We start from the raw sequence: 21034 nt of genomic DNA, 5'->3' as shown, positions 1-21034 counted from the left end.
TTGCGAAAAGTTTCGGAACATGTATCGGGAAAAATTTGATTTGAATCAACTACCTACAAAGTAAAATCCAGAACCTTCCACCACAAAACAAAGATGATCCAATCAATTAAAAGGTTATATAAAGGTTACACGAAAATAAAGTAGAAAATGGAGCAGAGGGTCCTATTATAATGATCATTGCAGATCTTTTATGTTCGTCGAATTGCCTAGATCGAGGGGAATTTGAGGGAAGCAGGATTTCAGTGGCTTACAACAAAAAAACTTGGCCTTTTTGTGACGACGGGCTATTGAATTTTGCTTTCAAAGATTTCTTTAATCCATTAAAGGTCTAGAATTTATGTAAGTGTATATATAGATAGATGTTGGTTATGAATTGGGATTTGTGGAGATTTATTATTTATATTATTATCATGCTATTTCTATTGGACGAATACTTTTTATAACTTAACACTACATTTCTCATATATAAAGGCAGAGGAATCTAGTATTCAAACAATACAACATAGCTCAATTTTCCAGACATTGCGTGTTGTGATGGAACAAACAAAGAAATCTGCATTTTCACTTGTTACCAGAACGAGCATATGAAAATCATTCATTCTCCCGAAATGGAAACAAACCTAAAGCCGTCGCATTTATAGCTAGACGCTGTGGCGCTGCGCCACTACCGCCTCAATTAATTAATATAGAACAGCTCAAAATTCCTGATTACAAGCGAAGCAGATAGTAAACACAAAACACAAAGTGACTTATTCAGTTTACATGTTTTATTATTAATTTCAAGTTGAACTGAATTTAACGATAAGAAAAATATTTGGCACAATGATTACCCAACCAAAAATACGCCACTAGTAAAATCACTGAAAAAAATAAAATATATGAACATTATTATTTGTTACAAAATTAATTCTTATCGTAATCGCTTTCGCCATTTCAAATAAACAAGTATCGAGAATCAAACTCCAGTTCTTGCCATCTAAGGTCGTAACTGACTATAAATTTAAAACATAATAACATCGCTCCATTAAACCGTCTCGTTTAATTTTAAGAAAGAAATACTTAGCTCTAAAGCACTTTTAGCCTAAAGCTGTACAAAGTTTATAATAATAATATGAATTATTCAATTTCATGGTACTATTATGGTTATGGCCTGTGCTCGTGATCATATCTTGGTGCCCACCTTCGGCTACTGACTGATGTTACGCCTACCTCTTTGCGAGACAGAAAATGTATGGAGTTAAATAAACCTATTGTTTAGAGATCTTATGGTGTGATTTAGATAATGTGCCTGAGGCCGCCGTGGCGCAGTGGCCAAGTGTTACTGTAAACGCGACGGTTGTATGTTAGATTCCAACTCGAGGCAAGGAAATGTTTTCATTTTGTCGCTCCGGTAACAAGAAAAGTGGCGTTGGGTCTCATCACTCCACACGTAAAATCTCAAATAAATGATGTTATTTTGAGTAGCTCGTAAATAATAGGTAGCCTAATATAACGAATATTATTGCAAAGTTTCTACACTTTCAATATTTTTCAAGCTTTACGCTGTATCCTGCACATAGCAAGGCAGGCAGCGGGGACCTGTGAACCTATTGTTAAGACACCTGGAAACCTTTTCTCTCACTATTGAAAGCGAAAAAATGAAGAACGAAGTGTTTGCCTACGTAAATTCTAAATCACTTATGTATATTTTCATCTGAAAAATCTCCCTCCACATATACCTAATCAATAGACCATAATTCACAAACCAAATCCAACCAAAACCCAAAAAAAAACCGGTCTCTGTACCAAAACACCGTACCGTACATAAACCTTTAAATATTTAAAATGCAAGCACACTCCACTCCACAGCCGCGCTGTTCCGGTAGCGCAGCAAGCCAATCAATATAGCGCAATTATGTTAATGCATAACCGCCGGCCACTGCGATGCAATTGAAAATGTAAACGAAGCCTCTTTCAGCTATGATAGCGTTGCTATCTAAATGTAGGCGAGATTATGTAATGGGTGAGTATTTTTAATTTTGCCGGTTCATCATTTTCTTTGGTGATGTTATGTTAATTCTGTGTGAATTTAAGGTGAAATATATTTAGTTTAGACGTTTTTCTTAAAAAAGTATTTTTGAGCATTGGTTGTAGAATCAAATTTAGGATTCGTTATAACAATGTTGTAAGTAAGAGGAAAGTGATAAACTTAGATAAAGATGATAACGATAGCGAGTGATAAAAAGTGCTATAGCAGTAAACTCTCTAAGTATCTGAAGTTAGCTTAAAATAATTGGAACTATCGCTTTCCTTTAAATGACGAATGTACGTTAGTTGTATGTTCAAATACAGCTTAAAGAATTTCGTCAGAAAATGAAGAATTATCACGATTTAGTTAGAAAAGTTCATTATAGAATCAGAGACCATTATCACAATGTGATGAAAATAAAGACCAGAGTGACTTTTCACTAAATTCTCCTGATCTATTCAGAGAGTAATGCCAATCTCTCGATCTCTATCTAACTATAGTGGAATTTCACCGTTGAATAGACGTAGAAAATGCCTCATGCAGCGCCATTGACGTTTGAAGAAAAAATCTAATTATGGGGGGAAAATTAAAAAGGCCGGTCAGCCTGACGTCGGGCCTCAGCTCAGTAATTAAAAACTAAAACGTTTCTAGGGCCTTGTTAGGGAGCTCCTCTAATGATACTTCCTATATCATTGTCTTCGTAACAATTGTTTTGATTTTTAAACTCTTTCTTGGACTTAACAGTCGTTTATGTATATAAAAAACTTTGTATTATGCAGTTTATTTTCATTTTAAAGTGCTTTTTTTCTCGTTGGAATACTCACTAAGACATCTTTTTCGAAAGGTAGAACGATGTGATATATCATTACTCCAGCTGTGACTGTCTAATAATATAAATAAGAATTTCATTTACAAATGTCTCTTCTACACCTAACACAAATTAACCACTAAAGTTTTCACTTTCCGCCTAATCTTAGAGACATTGTGTTTTGAGTGGCGGAACACAACGCCATACTTTTTGTGCCAAAGCAGTAATTATTCTCCCGAGTGGGCATCGAACCCACGACCATGGTGCTTACAGACCGATCATCATGCCAACTATCGGCTAGGTATCAATATAAAACAAAATTCATGTCAATACTCGTATAATAAAAAGCACATTTCGATGAATAGATAAAATATTGTAAATTATCTCATTTACACCACAATGCTCTGTTAAATTAAACGTACATATGCAGAAATAAATATCTATGTACATATAAATGTCTGTATGTACATATGTGAATGACATTACTGAATGGTTGAATATGTCAATGATTGAAAGGTTAAGGAATTCTAGTAGTAATTTTTTCCGTAATGTTTCAAAGGTTGTCTGGTGGAGATTGCTTAAAGCAATAAGACCGCCTTTGCATACGTGTTTTTTTCTTTAAATTTTATTTGTGTTGTTCTTTCTATATATTTCTTTTATGTGTGCAATAAAGTATATTCTATTCTATTCTAAGGTTATCGACAGACGAGTTTACTTTTCTGTTATGAAAAATCTAAGAACGGAACTTTTACTAAAAAAATAAAGTAAGATATTAGATACTTGTCAGTTTCGTAGATATCCATATTATATATGTATATCCCTCCCAATAAATGTGTGGTTACACATCTTTCAAAAATTACTAAACCGATTTTGATGAAACGTGGACTGTTCCCTAAGTTTAGATATACCACATTTAATTCAAAAAGGATAATTTACATATGATATTTAGTTTCTGTGTGTCTTTACACAACATTGCACACTAGCTTCAGGAACTAACCAGTACTCATACTTTTTTAATATCAGATTCCAATAATATCATATAAATCGACTCTTACCCTAAAAATAGTATGAAATCACAATAATATTTAGCTAAACCAAATTTCTCATATTTTATTATCCAAAAAAAAGTTTATTTAAATAACGCCTTACAATCTTTCACAAGGAGCTTTTCTGTACTTGAAGGAAATAATCAAATGCTTTAAATACTCGTGCGTTCTTCGAAAGCTTCCCAATTTATGTTCCGCCCTTTCATACTTACACGTTCCTCCCGAACCCTTGCGCTAAACGAGAATCGCGGATGAATTTTGATATAAGGCATCGATTACGAATTTTAATCAGATGGCTTCTCAGATGTAATTTTGGATATACCGATGTACGTAAAATAGAAAATTTGGGGAAACGAAAAGGAAGTTTGCTGGGTAGCGGTAACATTGTGGGTAGTTTGACAAAGGAAGTGAAAATCGAGCTTGTTTGTATCTTTAACTTTATGAAAGATACAAACAAGCTTTTTTTTCACTAATAACGTGATCAATTCACATCTGTTTAGTGTTATTTAAATTAATTTATAAATTAAAATTTTTAATGACGCATCAAATCGATGGGACTTAAAATTATATTTCCTAACTACAAGTTTAAGCTTTAAGCTTTGACTAAAAGTTACTGGTTTCCGTAAACTTTGGCAGTAATTTCCCATAAGCTTTAAATAGGCAGAGAAAGATTACTAAGAAAGCACTTCGTTTGTAAATTTTTCGCCCATTTACTCAAAACGAGTTAGGTGTAAACCGTAGTGCTATTATATTTCATCAAACTAAAATTATTCTACTGATATAATTTTTTGTCAAGTGGAAATTTAATTATTAACCATCAGAAGCACACAAGCATATCATAGCATACCAAATATATTACATTAATCAAAAAATATTCAGAATACATGATTCAAAAGGAGCATTTTCCTCATATTATCTATGGGATTATTTAACCCCAAGGAATCCGGAAGCATTTTCTGGCTTCGAACTCCATAATGATCGTGATAAAGGGAAGGCAATACGAAAACCTACAAAATAACGTACATTGGATGGGAGTTTTGATTCGTAATTGCAAGTGTTAGGTTTCAGGAGCGCTCTTTAATTTCTACTTTGTAAGCGTACAATGGAAATATTGGAACGAGACACGGACGGTTAGACGATCTAGCTTTGTTGTTTTTTTGGTTTATTGCTATGTTGAAAAGTAATTACATTGAGATTTATAATTTAGATATGCTATGTAGATAAGAAGCGCAAACGATCGTCTGTAAACGCGACAGGCTGTGGGTTTGATTCTCTCTCGGGAAATTTTTACACAGATTTTCATTTTCTCGCTCTGGTAAGAAGGGAAAGGCACGACTTTGATTTACGCACACCACGCACACACATGAGGAAATTAAATATTTATTTAAAAGTACATTGTCATTTCTTCGCTCTGGTGTCGAGGTAAAGCGCGGCGTTGAGTCCCGCCATTAAACACGCAATGTCTCCTGAACTCGGCGGTAAGTGTTCCCTCTGCCTACCCTGCCAGATACAGCGTGAAGCTGATATTTTTTTTTGAAAATAAACTTGTTAGAAAATTACCAAAAAATCCATTTTAAAACGTACCTGTAACAAAACAAACACATAATTTAGAAATAGATCCAAACATAATTTACGAATTGGTAATGAGTCAATTAACATATAATGAAAGCTCAACGATCCATAAAATTAGTTATAACAAATAAACATAAATACTTTATTATAGCTAGCGACACGCTCGCAACTTCACGCGCTAGAATTTCATAATTATTTATTATTTTGTAGCAATTTTGTCAAACCAATATTTTTATTATTATTATGCATTCCAATAACAAGCAAAAAAAACACTAAAAACTTGATATTAGAACCCCAACTAAACTTCAAATACAACATAATCCAGATCAAAAATAGAATATTGATAGTATTGGCCATATTGTTTTACCCATGACGGATCCCGCAAGCCGTCCCCATGCGGGCACTAACGGGATTGGTGCAGGGCGTTCATTTATTCATACCGCCCTACTTACACTAGATGTCCAACTTAGAGATATAAACGCGGTTATGCAGATGGAAATGCACTAGTTTTACAGTGATTGTCGCTGTGTGAAGGGGGATGCGTATATGATCGTTATGAGTTCAAATAGAATCGACGATAAGATTCACTACTCAACATATATTGTCTTGGGTTCAGGAGGAAAGCATATAACGGAGTGTCTTAACACTAAAAAATAGAAATCAAATTTACAGATATTGAGTACGAAACACTTTCTAACAAGCTACCACATTCTCTATAACACCATTTACATTTCTCCGCAGCGTTAAACAGAGAGAAGTTCCATCATGTATATAAAACACAAAACATTTGATAGTCTACTCGCAACATCAACCTATTCTTATTACGTTAGCGAATAAGGAGTTTGCCTCGGCGTACAACGATGCATTATTTATTAAGAATTTTATATTTCAACATAACCGAGCTTACTGTACGTTGAGCTTTAGAAAATCTACCCTCTTTTAATACACTTAGGATTTACTTTCCATTGGTGTTGCCATGTTTATTTTTGTATTGTTTCGATGGTTGCCAGTAATTTTCATAGTCTGATTGTTGATAAATGTTTTATTCAAGTAAACCTTGTTGATTTTAAAGTGATTTTTTACACTATTTCGATATTTTATTGGCAGTGTCGGTGTTGGTTTTTGGTTTTGTTTGCTGATGAATGGTTTTTTTTAAATATTTTTTAGTGGGGGTTAAGGCCTCAGTAGAATTATCGACGAAGCAGCAGAGACAGTTTTAGGTTCGATTTAATTTCGGAGTAATTAACTGTTTTCAGTTCTTCATTACAAAGGTCCGCGTTGAGGTCTGCCACTAAACAAACAATATCTTTATAACTGAGCGTAAACGCCCGTGACGGAGTGTTTTAACATCACTTTCATTCAGCTTACACTGACATGTGGGATACAAAATGTAGTTATTTATTTTAATGCAGTATGCATATAGGTAGGTATGTGGTATATCTAAATTGTACCAGTTGATCTTAAGAGATGGGGGAACGAATAAATGCAGATAATTTAGCGTTAACACGCTTCATTCTCTTTTTTCCCAAAATTTTAGAGACAGTGCGTTAAGTGGCGAAACCTAACGCCGCGTATTATCTAGCCGAAAAAAATGTTTAAAGTTAAAAAAAGATAAAAGAGATTATTTTTTATACTTATTAGAAGCCTAGCTGAATAGAAATTTAATCATAGCTTTACGATTGCTTATTTAGAGTTTTTGCGACCAGCCCTCTATCTTACGGCCTACGAGTACGTGACCTGATCTGTCAGATCAGCAGTGTGTTCTAAACTGTTTATGGGGTTCATCCCCACGGGTAATCTTTTTTTATATACGTTGTTTATGTTGTTAATATTATGGCTTAATATTATATACTGCCTGGACAACGGAATTTGGATGAAAGGAATATAAGATTGATATATGTATATTTGTAATTTTTAAAAAATTGGGTACTTTTATTTATTTATTTTTGCATGTTTTATATGTACTGAGGCCATCGTGGCTCATTGTGACAACTGACTGAAAACGTGACGGTTGCGGGTTCACAGCTCAGGGAAGTAAGTTATTTACATTTCTCTACACTTCTCAAAGCAGAATCTGCAACTCGAATCCCAGGTTTCCTCTGCCTACCCATATAACAATACCCGTATAAAAATAGTCATTTACTAACACAATCGATTTCACAATATCAATTTTAATCAGTTCTTTCTACATTAAAATATTTCCATTTCTCTACATTTCTCGTTATTTTGTAATATTCTACCAAAGACCCTACAATCTGACAATAGTAACTAAATCTAAAACTCCCGACACACGAGTATAGGTGGCGCACGTCAAATTGATTTCACACCCGCGTTACGTTTGTCACACGCACGCGTCTGTGCGCGACGCGGACGCGGCCGGCGCGGCGACGTGACGGGAGCGGGAGGGCACGCTGATGAATTGTCGATAAGTTATAGTGTTTTGAATTATATGGTTAGTTTTTAGTGGTAAAACACTCTGTTGTTGAGTAAAATTTTGTAAAATGTATATAGGAGGAATGACAGTTGAGTAATTGAAAAAAAAGAAGTCAAATATTATGCAGCTTTTATCCAAAAGTCTAAGTTTGATTATAAATTAGCAATTCCAAATATAATATTGAAAAATAATAGAAAACTACCTATTGGATAATAAATTATATTAAGATTTCTTCAATTCATTAGTTCAAAATAAAAGCTTCCGTTCTAAGAAAAACTGGAGGAAAAATTAGAATTCCTTTATAATTTTCAAATTCATTTCTAACTAATCAGTTTGTTCTATTAACGTCTACGAAAATAGAAAAGAACACGGCCTAATTGAAATTATTGCTCTGGTTATATATCCACCTCCCCGTTATAAGTATGCGTGTTTCACTCATCATTTTTTTAACGCTTTAACCGCTCAATATTCAAAAGCATGTTAAGTGGCGGAGATCAACGCTGGGATTTCCTATCGAAGCAGGGAAATTAAAATAATTTATGTATAATCTCCACATCTCGGCAAAAAGAGTACAGGCCGCCCCTCAACCAGGTGGACCGACGACCTCAAGAGCCCCCGCGGGAAGAGACCTCAGCGGGTTCCCGCTGGATTCAAAAGGCGCAGGACCGAACGGAGTTGCGGGCATTGGGGGAGGCCTATGTCCATCAGTGGACTTTAAAGGCTAATGGATGGATGGATGTATAATTATTCTCCCGAGTGGGGATAGAACACAATCAAGTCTTATCATCATGCCATCCTGCTATACGCGGAATACGGCTTGTGCTGAAAAAATGTCTAAAATAATAAAAAGAATATCGATATTATCAAACTTAAGATCGTCAATACATCACTAAGTTCGCTCTTGCATAATGGGGATGCGTTGACAATAGCAAAAGGGGTCGTTTCTGAAAGCTGGCTACAAGTCTAGTCATTTTGGGGGCGAAAATGAGAAACAGTCATAAATCTTGACAGGCTAATGTTACGCCTAAATGAATTTAATGCAATTTAAATATAATTATATGGGACGTATACTCGTTGGTATTATTTAGTTTGAGCGATTTAATATCCATTATAATTTGACCTCTTTCGTATAATAAAGCGCGGCGTTTAGTTACGATACGAGTTAGCTTAGGTAGAGTCTCGAATTTTGACGAAAGGCGTAGAAACAACAAGAGACGCCTAATAGCGTTAGGAAGATGCACTAAATATAGGTTCCAGAGAGAACCTAGGACCCTCCGAGGGTAGACAGAGAATTAATTTGGTATAAACGGGTACAACTTGAGACTTTACTCGTAAAACAATTAGGTATATCTACAATATTCCATCTCAAAAATAAAATTTGTCCTGTTTCTTTTTTTTAAATCGAAAAACTGCAAGTTGCATTGCATTGACGCCGAGCATATATTGACAGAGGCATTCTTCTATAAATAATATACAGCTACCTACATATTTATAACGTGTCACCTTTTTTATATACGCCGAGTGACAAGAGGAGGGCATTCGCCGGTTGACCGTGTCATTTTTTATTCCATTATAAAAAAACTAAATTATATTCATATTTATTAGCCTAGCGGTTTAGTAGTTAATATAGGTGTTGAATGAATATAAATACATACATGAATAAAAATACTAAATTAACATACAACTTTGTTATAATGTAATAAATATTAATAAATACAAAATCCATTTTCGTAATCGATAATAGTGCTAATTATCCATAATGTAATACACCGTAAAGTTAAAGTAAACCCTTAGAAATTTCACTAATTACTTGTTGCGATAAGGCCGCGAGCACTCACCACTAGACATATTCTTACTTAATATTCTATTATAATATTATAAGGCTGGTATAAAGTGCCCTGAGCGAGACTGGTTATGTTTAACAATTTTGAAATATAAATATATTAGAAAACGTATAAAAAATAACGGAGCAGGATTTGAATCCGCGCCTTTTGAATAATGTCCAAGCACTCCAGCCTGATGGCATAATTAGCCATAATTGTTCTTATCAAGCTATTATTTAAAAGATTTAGAAAGTTTCAATTTTTTCTATATTTAAAATTATTGTTCCATATCTTTATTACCTTTTTTTAACCTAGTGTACAGACACTTCGTTTCCTAATTACCGCCCAATTATCGAGATATTGTGTGTTAAGTAGCATGATTATGTTTTGCCAGCGAAGAAATAGAAATAATCCATTCTACGAGTGGGAATCAAACCCACTAACATTGCGTTTACACTCAAACATTGATCCACTGCGCCACGACGGCGTACCTACATCTAAGAATTTATCTTCAATATAAAATAAATTACTATCAAGGTACGTTTTTAGCAAACAATTAACTTTCAAGATATAAAAGATTCTAAAACGGCAGCTTTAATTAAAGCCATCAATACACGTTCCTTAAAAAGCTAGCTATCTATAGATATTTAACCATTTTACAAACGAGTCCGAATACTTAGAGTATTAGTACAAGGCAGAGGCGGACGGTTTTATGATACAAGTTTATTTTAACCCCAGAGAGTCGTTCAAAGAGTTAACGATGGAACCTGGAAAAATGACTTTCATATACTTTTAACTATGTCTAATATAAAAATATCTTCACATTCTACTTTTGTGTTGTGATGGTTAGCCATACGTGATGACCAATAATAGGGGTTCGAATCCCAACGGGCTCTTTTTTATTGAAACGTGGCCTATTACTCAATATATTATACATTTACATAGATGACTAGAAAAAAGAAAATCCAGAAAACCCTTCCATTTATATTAGTTACATAAAATTTCTATTTTTCAGTAAAATATAAGTCAAAAGTCAATCAAATCTAATAAATCAGTTCGTAAAACATAAGTGGACAACGAAAATTTGCATTTATTATACAACACAGGCTCCTTTATTAAAAGTAACATCTAAAGTTATTGATTATAAAGGCCAAAAATTTTGTATAAAAATAAAGATAAACAAGCTTTTATATTATATTTTTGGCACAGTAAGTAAAATCGCTGTCGCTTATAACATGATACCCCAAACGCGTTTCTTCAAGCTAGTGTTTGCTTCGATCCTGTCTTATCAGGGGCCCGCAGGCAGAGCCCCGACGTATTTTTGTTAACAACTTCTTTCAGGAATTTTCACTATATTGTTGTTCGGTAGAGTTTGATTTTCTTGTTATCGGCTCTATGTAGTACGTAGAATGCGAACGACAAGTTTTCCTTTTTTAATAAAGTAAATTGTGTTTAAGTTAAAACGTTTTGCTGTCGTTTATAACTTTTATTCTTGAAAATATACAATTTTTTATGATATACGTGAATTTTACGTTCATTTTGAATTTATTTTCGTGCACTTTGATTACAGTCATCAAAAAAGTTAATATAGTAGTCGGAATTTTGGGGTAAAAATAAATTGTGCAAGTTTTAATAAATGAAGGTAATCGCCACTAACTGAAGTGCCATGTAATCCATTTTCATCACAAAACTTGCAGAGCGTAGTCTTAAACGATATATAACCAAAAACTTTTACAGCCCCCTCGGAGGAAAAACGCGAACACAGTATTTGTATTAGCGGAACAACTCTATAAATGCATTAAAATGTACCAAATTCAACTTTATTCCTTAATATTAAGACTCAAGATGGTAGCGCATGTAATTTTGCATTTCTTTCGTGGCACAAAAATTGCCTCTTCCCCAGTATCTCTTATTTTCTTTTGTTGTAACGACATCGTATTTCGAATCTGTACTTTATTTTCTATTATTTATTGTCGCTGTAACAGATGTGTCAATACCAGTTTTAGTTGCCTAGTTCTTGTCAATGTCCGTTTAATTGAGACGCTCGAGGGTGGCATAGGTTCACTTTGACTAAAGAAATATTGATGTTTGGGAATCATTTTAGTTCCAGCGTTTCCTGTAAAATAATCGATTCCAATTAAATTTCATTGAGATTTATAGCTCCAAAATATGTTTACTAAATTTAAAATATTAAATTGAGATGTTCGAGGGTGGTATATACTTATTTTAACTAAAGAACTACTTATCGATATTTAGAAATAACTTTAGGTCCAGAATTTCCTGCGATAATTGTTTCCAATTAAATTGCATTCAGCTTCACAACCAAAAATATATTTATTTAATTTAAATACATGACTTAAAGTAAACAATCGAATATGTTTCTAACAAAAAACCCATTAATTCCACCCCAAAACTAGACACGTATAAGCAGAGCATTTTCGTCCTAATAACAATATCCTTCGTTTGCTCCCACAATGTGCCGATCGCTTAAACGTGAAAATGGAAAGCTAACGATGTAAATAGGATGTTAGGATCTCATAGACGTCTTTGTATCGGCTGGTTGCATTTCTGAGGCGAATATTACTAGCGTATCCATATTGTGCATCAATTTGAGCCTCCCCAATGGTTTTCAACGAATCATTTACATACGGAATACAATTTTGTTACATGTTTTTCGTTTGAAGTTTCTTATACTAGTATTGAATAATTGTGACTGGTTTTGTTATATACATGATGGAAAAGGTTGCACGTAAAACTTCTTTTTATTAATCATCAATGGTACTTTAAACTTGGAGTTGAATTCTTGACAGTTGAGTAAATGAAGTGTTAAGGCACTAGATTCCTCCTGACTACCATGCTATAACGAAATGCTGTATTTCGTAAAACTTCAAAAAAATGATAGTTGCGTAGTCTGATTAAGTAAGTATTAAAAGATTTAGTGTAAAATATTTCAATTGTGATAAAGTTAAAGCCGCTAATAACATTATCGATCAAGATAAATAACTTTAAGTTTATAGTAAGAGAAACGCGAAATAGTTAGATCAGCAAAAATGTAACAAAGCAAAACACTTGAAAACTAAAATCTCGAGACAAAGGCCGGGCCGCGGCTGGCTACGACGGAAACTATCGACAAGTTTTCAAAGACTGAAAGCGAAAACTCTACCCCTACTGTACTAGTAGGTAGCTACTGCCGACGCAGTTATTTTCATTTAAGTTTCAAAATTTCCAACGCTTGCCCGTGCACCGCGCAAATTGTACTGAAAGATGGGATCGATATTGAAGGTGCTATTTTCTTGAAGATGCGCGACACCGTAAAATCTCGATAGAAAAATTTCGGAAATTGTCGCTTGGATTTATCGCCGCGTCGTGCGAGGCTGAAATTGTTTTTTGATTTTCTAACACAAGGGCGGAGGGTAACGCGAAATAAACTCATTACAGGTGCACAACATGTACATTATTTGCAAAATTGAAAATTGTATATACATACATGTTGCTATATATTTATAAAAAAATTCAATTTATATACCTGCTCATCCTAACAAATAAAAGTAAATGGATATCCATATTTGTGAATGCGAACAACCGAAAAATATATTATTTTGGTAATTGGTTAGTAATATCATATAATAATAAAAGGATCACAAAGAGTGACCCACAAATAGAAATGTGGTTCGAAATAAGCAAAAAAATCAGTACGAAATAAATATAGAAAATAATTTAGGAAAGAGCAACACGAAGACGCAGAAAACGTAATAAATTTTAATCCCGATTACGCGGACCTCTTTCGGACTTTCAAAATTTGGAACGAAACGCTCCCATTTCTCGGATCTTTGAGTTTCAAAAAGATTTACATAAAAAGAAACTTTTCGTCTTGGAAATTATGATTCAATTAGTATTAAAGGATTGGGACTCTCAAAGGGTCGGAGTTTTTCGGGTTTGCCGAGTACTGATGGAGATCCTTTGTGCTTTGGAGCAGACTAAGCAGGATTCGGCTTTGTGCCCAACTGTCGCATGAACGTATCGGCACAAATAACAAGCGAAACATATTACTAAGGTATAGTATAAGTGTCAAGCGGTAGCGTTTTATTTATCGTTTTTGTATCAACATTGTGTGTTGTTTAAAGTTAACCATATTTAATGTCTCAATTATTATCATTTATTGTTACATTAAAAAAATATATGTCAATAATAACTAGTATTATTAGTGTACTAATAAATATATAATATTTCTGTTCCAAAAATATTTTTATATTATATTTAGATAATTACTCTCATAATAAGATCAACAAGTAAATAAATCATGTTACTTAATTGTAACAGAACGATAGAATTTTATTAAACAATATTAGCCTGAAGTAAAGTTCAGTAGAACGGGATCGCGTGACGTTGATTACTATGACTGTAACTGTTATTCAATCTGAATATTATAGCTTTCGATAACATTTCCACATTTGCTACGAACTTGTCGACAAATAGTTTTAAATGATCTTAAGATGATACATCTTGATGACAGAAGATACACAGTTTAACAACTTTATTAAGTGACAAAAATTATAATTATATAGCATTGCAAATTTCGTAGTAAATGTTCATATTTTTTTAGAAACATCAATTTCCAAGCATTAGCCTATTTAGAGGAGTCTAAATAGGTTTAATAGCTTATTAAAAAAAATGTCTTAACATTAGTGGTGTTTTTAACTCCTCTCTGTCGCTTTGCGGAATTCTAGACGCATTCCGTGTTGAGTGGCGGTAGGTTATTTTCCAAAATACTGTGCGAGGTGTGAAATCACTAAATCCGAGATAAATCGCCCAAGTAGGTATATAACATCAAAGGCTAAATCCTGAAAAATGTAAAAAAGCAGGAGTTTCCTTCATTTCATTTGTCACTTACATCAACAGTGTCACACTTAATACCCACCATTTGTAATTTATACGGGTGGATTAAATAGAATTGTACATTTTTTTACGATTGTTATCACTCCTCTGCGGTTATCACTTGGATGTCTTGGATTAGGATTTACGTTTTCTTCCTTATGTTACACGTTAATAGATGTATAATGGGGAATAGAGTGATTTATCCCTAGGTATTCTATAAAATTGCATATATATTTTTTACATTTTCCCGCATATCAGTGTTGATATTAGAAACCTAGTGCCAAGACACTGTTCTCCAGTTTTCTTCCGAATTTTTAAGACATAGTCTATGTGTTAAAATAAAAAAAATGTATATATTTCAAAACTATTATTTTACTCTTGCGTCTGTAACTTGTAAGTCCTAGCTTAGGCTTTCTCTTGATAGATGAATACCGTAAAAGGAATTGCGTGTTAGCAGTATAACATGAAGAGGTATAGGATATGACTATCTGTTTGCTTGTACATATAAAAATTTTAATAGGGAATTTTGTAAAGGATGAAGACACAAACAGATATATTTCATTGTATACTTTGAAAGAATATTTATTTCCTAGATTTGATTTGAAAAAAAAAATGCAACTTTTGAGTTACTAGATAGAAAAGGAAATCAGAATTAAAATAAAAAAAAATATAACTTCATTTAAAATTGTACAATGTTTTAAGCTTTTAAATTTAAAGAAATTAAAAAAAAATACATAATATTATAATTCAAAAATGTACCGTCCATACACGAAAATGCCACTCGACATTTAAAGTTCAAAAGCAGTACACGAAAGTTAAGAACTTTCCTGTCGTCACCTAATAAACTAAACGATCCATATGGAAATTTAGACTATACTTTATTATCACATCAAATTTTACTACCGACTTCCGGCATTAAGTGGCCATTTACATTATATTCGTCCTTCTCTATCATACGATAGAGCATTAAAAATGAAGAGGACAAAAAATAAATGGTTTTAGACAATCTGTCTGTCCACAGTCCATGCGTTTAATAGAGGTAATTAAGGATGACACTTGTCCTACAAAAATATTCATATAAAAGCTTCGCTGGTATCAAATTGCCTGATATCATTTAACTCATTCGCTCATTTACGGGTTGTCGTTCTTTTAAAGTGCCAACGATCCTTGATATGGGATTTTTATACGAGTTTTTAATGAAAATTAAATATTGTTTGGACATTCTGTCGGTGTATGGTGGTTTTAGGTTTGAATTTTGCTGTGCTATATATAAACCTTTGTATATTTCTTTCATATTATGTATATAAAATCTAAAGACGAAGGTCTTTAATGAGTGCGTCCTACCAGTTATGACATACGGAGCCGAGACGTGGACACTGACAGTGCGATTGGTCCACCAGCTTAAAGTCGCTCAGCGTGCTATGGAAAGGGCTATGCTTGGAATATCTCTGAAGGATCGAATTCAAAATGAAGTTATCCGACAGAGAACCAATGCTATCGACATAGCCCAAAGGATTAGCAGGCTGAAGTGGCAATGGGCTGGTCACATTTGCCGCAGAACCGATGACCGTTGGGGTAAGCGCGTTCTACAGTGGAGACCACGCCTCGGCAAGCGTAATGTAGGACGTCCTCCAGCTAAATGGGGTGACGATATTCGCAAAGTAGCGGGCAGCGGCTGGATGCGAAGAGCTGAAGATCGAGCTCAGTGGCGTGCCATTGGAGAGGCCTATGTCCAGCAGTGGACGAGGACAGGCTGATGATGATGATGTATATAAAATATATTACGTCTACTCTATAACCAATAGACATAGAAAGAGTTTGGACTGTATGGCGATGATGATATGATGTTCTCTTTGCGTATCTATCAAAATAGATTTTAATATAATAATTGACATACAATCTAAAATTGAGAATCAAACCTACGGCTATCGGGTGCAAAATCAAATTCTTCCCACATTAGCATATTCTTTACACATAATATCCAATATGTATGTATTACTTCACCTTCACCTTCAATAAAAAAATCGATAAGAAATTTTATACTCCCAATTTACTTTTAAATAAAGTAATAAATATTTGAACGTTTCTCGATACAAAGGATTACTGGGTTTGGATTTTTATTGTTCAAACGTTGCACGAGGCATCGTATGTTCAGGTGTACGGCAACTATCGTAATGGAGCAGAAACTAGGAAAAAATATAGCTAACTTTCATAATAGAGTCAATTTTGTTTAGTTTTAATTAAAGTTAGAAGTCGCGGCACAGTGGGATAACGTTTGATTGTAACCATGATGTTTGTGAGTTCGATTCTAATGAGGATGTCACTTCTTTAGGGTAAGTTAACGCCGATCGTGATAAAGCGGTTATAAAAAAACTTTACGTTTTTTCTTCACATTGCATCCTGTACATAGAAGGGTAGACAGAGGGAAAATGGAAACCTGGTTTCCTCTGCCTACCCTGGTATGTGTTAAGACACTCCGTTTCCTATGGAAACCAGAGCGAGAAAGTGAAAACATACCTAAATACATACCATACTACTCTGATAACCGATACTTAGCTAGAAATGATCTCAAACAAAAGTTGAAACTCAAAAGAAACATCCACGACCATACAACAACGCCAGCAAAGCGATATTTATATTATATTGGAATAAAATATTTATTGAAATCTCACCTTTGTGTGTACAGAGAGCAAATTGGTCCAATACAGTATCCGTTACGTTCGGTCTCACATGTCAAATGCCTTATTCCTTCAGATTGGTCTTTCTTTTTCTTTTTGTTATTCCACTATTTCACTTTGTTCTGTCGAATGTTTCATGTATGGAATTTTATTTTGAAGTTATGTTAGCTTTTGTAACTTTAATTATATATAAGTAGTACCCGCGTCTTCGCTCGCTTAGTGTAATTAATTGAAATAAATAAGAGTCAGAGTTAACTCACACATCAGGTATAAAGTCACCTACAATAAAGGCTCCTAGAGAAAAATATGAATATTCTGTAAAGACCAAATGTATCGTTATAAAGGAAGTCTTAAAATTATTTTTTTTTGTAGAAAACCTTGTGTTAAGACAAGTTCTTCATGCAAAGCTCGATTTATGAGAAATTTTGTATTATGAGGTGGATTTCAACGCCACGCTTTGTCTTTTTATTTGACGTATAAAATGAAAACAATTCATTCCTCCGAATGGGAATGGATCCACGTCCATTGCGTTTAGTATTAGACGCTGTGCCGTAGCGCTACGAACTTATATTATTGGCGTTATTGATAAATAATTCATATTATAAATATTAATATTAACATGTATATTTTTTGTACAATATTTAAGTTCCAAAATTCAAATAGCTCTATTACACCTTAAGACACCAATTAGCGTTTAATTACCTTTAAGCAATCTAATATATCAGTAGTTATTTTAAGCCATTTAAAAGTTAAATTACGTTTCTGAGTATGGTTTTAACTAAAACATTTAAATATAGCTTGGTAAAACCATCTGCATTACAGCCTTACTGGGGTTAGGCATACCGGTAAAAGTGTTTGCGGCAATGCAAAATGAAGCATGTGATTGCTACGGAATCGCATTATGGTAGAACTTTGATATTGAAAGAACTGGAAGAATTTCTTTAGATGATTTTTTTAAAGAGTGGATTTTATTTTCGAATCTATATTTATACATTGAAATGATAGACATTGTATAGAGTAATTGAATAATTTAGTTAATAGTAGACAAAGCGTGGGGTTGAGTTCCGCTCAAAACACTATCTCAGTTTGTGTGGAACGCCTGCTCTCTGCCTAGCCTGTTACATGCACGATACACCGTGAAGCTCAAAAACTATTATAACAATATATTAAAATGAAAAAAAAAAAATGTAAATATTTCAACGAGTCAATTGAAAGAGTTCAATGCATTTGATTAGGAGATTTATAAATTCGTTTTATTTTCTTTCAAAATAATTATTAAACTATAATTAAATGCAAATGTAATTTAAAAAGACAAGACACTTTTCAACGGGAGACAAATCGAGAAACAAACCCCCAAAGTAGCGGCAGGTGATGTTTACGACGCTTTCTAGTTTTAGAACAGTGCTAGGTTCGTCACCACCAGCCAGTCAGTTGGATTGATACTTTTACTCCAAAATTATATTATAATTACCCAAAACATATATTTAAAGGTATACGAAATATAATAGATCAACTGCCCTTTCCAGTAAAACCAAAATCAATGAGTTTTAGTACAGCACAGTGACACAGAGGTCTCTCTAACGCTTAGCGCTAACGTAATGAGTTTTTATGTAGACCATGGAAATCGAATAGGAAATCCAACCGAGTCCCGCTTTTAATTTGCCCACCGTCGGCTCCTATAATAGTCTGAGATTTCATTGAATGCAATTAAATTGAATTTTGTGCACCCGTGCGGTCCATTCGTAGGTACTAGGTAGTGGGGGGGATTAATATGAAATATATCTATTAATCGTAATTTTAAGATATTTTTATTGTAATTATTATTTGTTAAAAATTGTAATTTCATATGTTGTTTTTGCATTTTGCAGATTTTTTCTTGTATTACATGGTAGGCAAAGGAAATCTAGTACTTAGGTACTCCTTTCTCGTCCGCACCAGAGACATTTGAGTGTTGAGAGACGGAACTCACCGCGATTCGTCTAATAGAGAGAATAAATTATAATAAACTATCATTCTCTGAGTGGGGATCGATCTAAGCTTCTACCTTCTCTGCAATATGCGGGATACATCGTGAAACTAAAAAAACCAAATAAACCCTCGTAAACATTGATGACTTCAAGCCACAACCCGACCGCTTTTCCCGTCACAAAATTCACAACAAAAAATGTAAATGACCTTGAAAACTTGCAAGCTAACGAACGTCCGTACTTGTCCACCAATTCCTAACACCGCCTATATTTCTATCCTGCGTTACCGATGTTGTCCCTGCGGTGACCAGAAACTTTACCACCGAGACCCCTGTGTACACAGTTTTTGGGACCCAATTTAAACTATCGCCGCTTTTATTTGTCGTTTAGTGTGACGTTTGTCCTGTACCAAAACATTGTCGGTATAAATTCGGTCAAAACCCCTTTTGTTTTCGCCGAATTTATACCGACAATGCTTTGTTACTCACAAAATTTAGATAATTTGTCGACGTATAATGGAAGTGCTGTTTAATCTTTAATTTAAGTGTCCCACATCCATGTTGTTTCATGCGTTCATTTGAGTAAGTGGTGTGATAAAGGCTTCCCCTCTAATTAATATTACTTCGGCTATTTACTATCCATCGCGTATCTTATATACATACATGTGTTATTAGGGACAAATGTATAGTCATATATAATGTATGATATACTTGATATAGTGTGGGTATACAATATTAGATAAGTAACGAATTTAACTTCACATACTTCAAAAACTGGTTTAAAATGTACTAAGAAAACAATATTTTTAGCTAAAAAACTCACCGTTCTGCACAAGCAGAGTGGAATCCCTAGCCAAGGGTAGTTCAGAGTCGGTGAGCGTGGCGTCCGAAGCGTTGTCGGACGCGGACGTGGGGGTCGTGGGTGCGGTGGGCGAGTCAGAGAGGCCGCGGCGAGTGCGACGCCGCCCGCTGCCGCTGCTCGAGCCGCTGCCCGAGCCGTATGGGTGGAGACGGCCCAGGCCTGTGAGAAAAACAAATGTTTTATTATTTTATTGTAAATTAGTCTATACGACGACGTGGCTTAACACTAGGTTTCTAGGTCCCCCCTTAAAGGGTCCCTTGTGTCACGGTTTATTTCAAATATCTACTAATTAGGATCATTCATTCACATATTGTACATGTCATGTTACTTATACTTATCATCCAAAAATATAATATATTCTTTAACATTTGTCAGAAAGGAAGCCTTTGTTGCTATACAGATATTATAAATACACAGAATATGAATCATAAAAGTCGATATTAAAACCATAAGGTATCACTTTAGTACCAGGAAAATGATGTCAACCTTTAACGTGAGCTACGAGCAAATACATATATGCGACCAGTTAATACGTTGAGAAAACAACATCAAACGGAAAACAAGCGATAGACAGTAAGGAGATAACAATAAAAGGAAAAAAAAATGTTTTAAGTTTCATATTCCGTCCATTTTCCGTTACGTTGAATATCACTGATAAATCACACGACATACAAGATGACTGCTCTCTCTACCTGGCAATCGTTTATAAGAAGGGAGTCACCAATTCTATATTGCTTCGGAGATAATATAAAAAAATATTCAGAATAAATATAAGAATATATTATATCGTAATAATCTTGATAAAATTTTAAGAAGTCAGCTTCACATTTTTTTCTACATAGAAGCAGGTAGTCAGAGAGATGTTAGTCACTCCGGTCTCCATTTTGTCCTGGATTTTCATAAATTGCGTGTTGAGTGACGAAACTCAATGCCGTGCTAAAAGCCGTAAAAATTTTGTGCAA

General features: G+C 34.1%; 1 protein-coding gene across 3 annotated transcripts in view; it reads right to left on the bottom strand.

Annotated features, from left to right (window-relative positions):
* The window catches only part of Ten-m (teneurin transmembrane protein Ten-m), a 368238-nt gene that overhangs the window by 116969 nt on the left and 230235 nt on the right, over window positions 1-21034 (bottom strand). For all 3 annotated transcript variants that reach the window (XM_085200054.1, XM_085200055.1, XM_085200053.1), the window contains one exon: window positions 20034-20231. In XM_085200054.1, the coding sequence (XP_085056180.1) occupies window positions 20034-20231 (198 nt within the window). The remainder of the gene's footprint in view (window positions 1-20033; window positions 20232-21034) is intronic.

This window comes from Heliconius melpomene, chromosome 17 (assembly GCF_056956725.1).
Source record: "Heliconius melpomene rosina isolate 202511_hmr_F chromosome 17, ASM5695672v1, whole genome shotgun sequence".
Classification (NCBI taxonomy): domain Eukaryota; kingdom Metazoa; phylum Arthropoda; class Insecta; order Lepidoptera; family Nymphalidae; genus Heliconius; species Heliconius melpomene.
The sequence above is the reverse complement of the archived record's forward strand: the minus strand, read 5'-3'. Positions and strand labels throughout refer to the sequence as shown.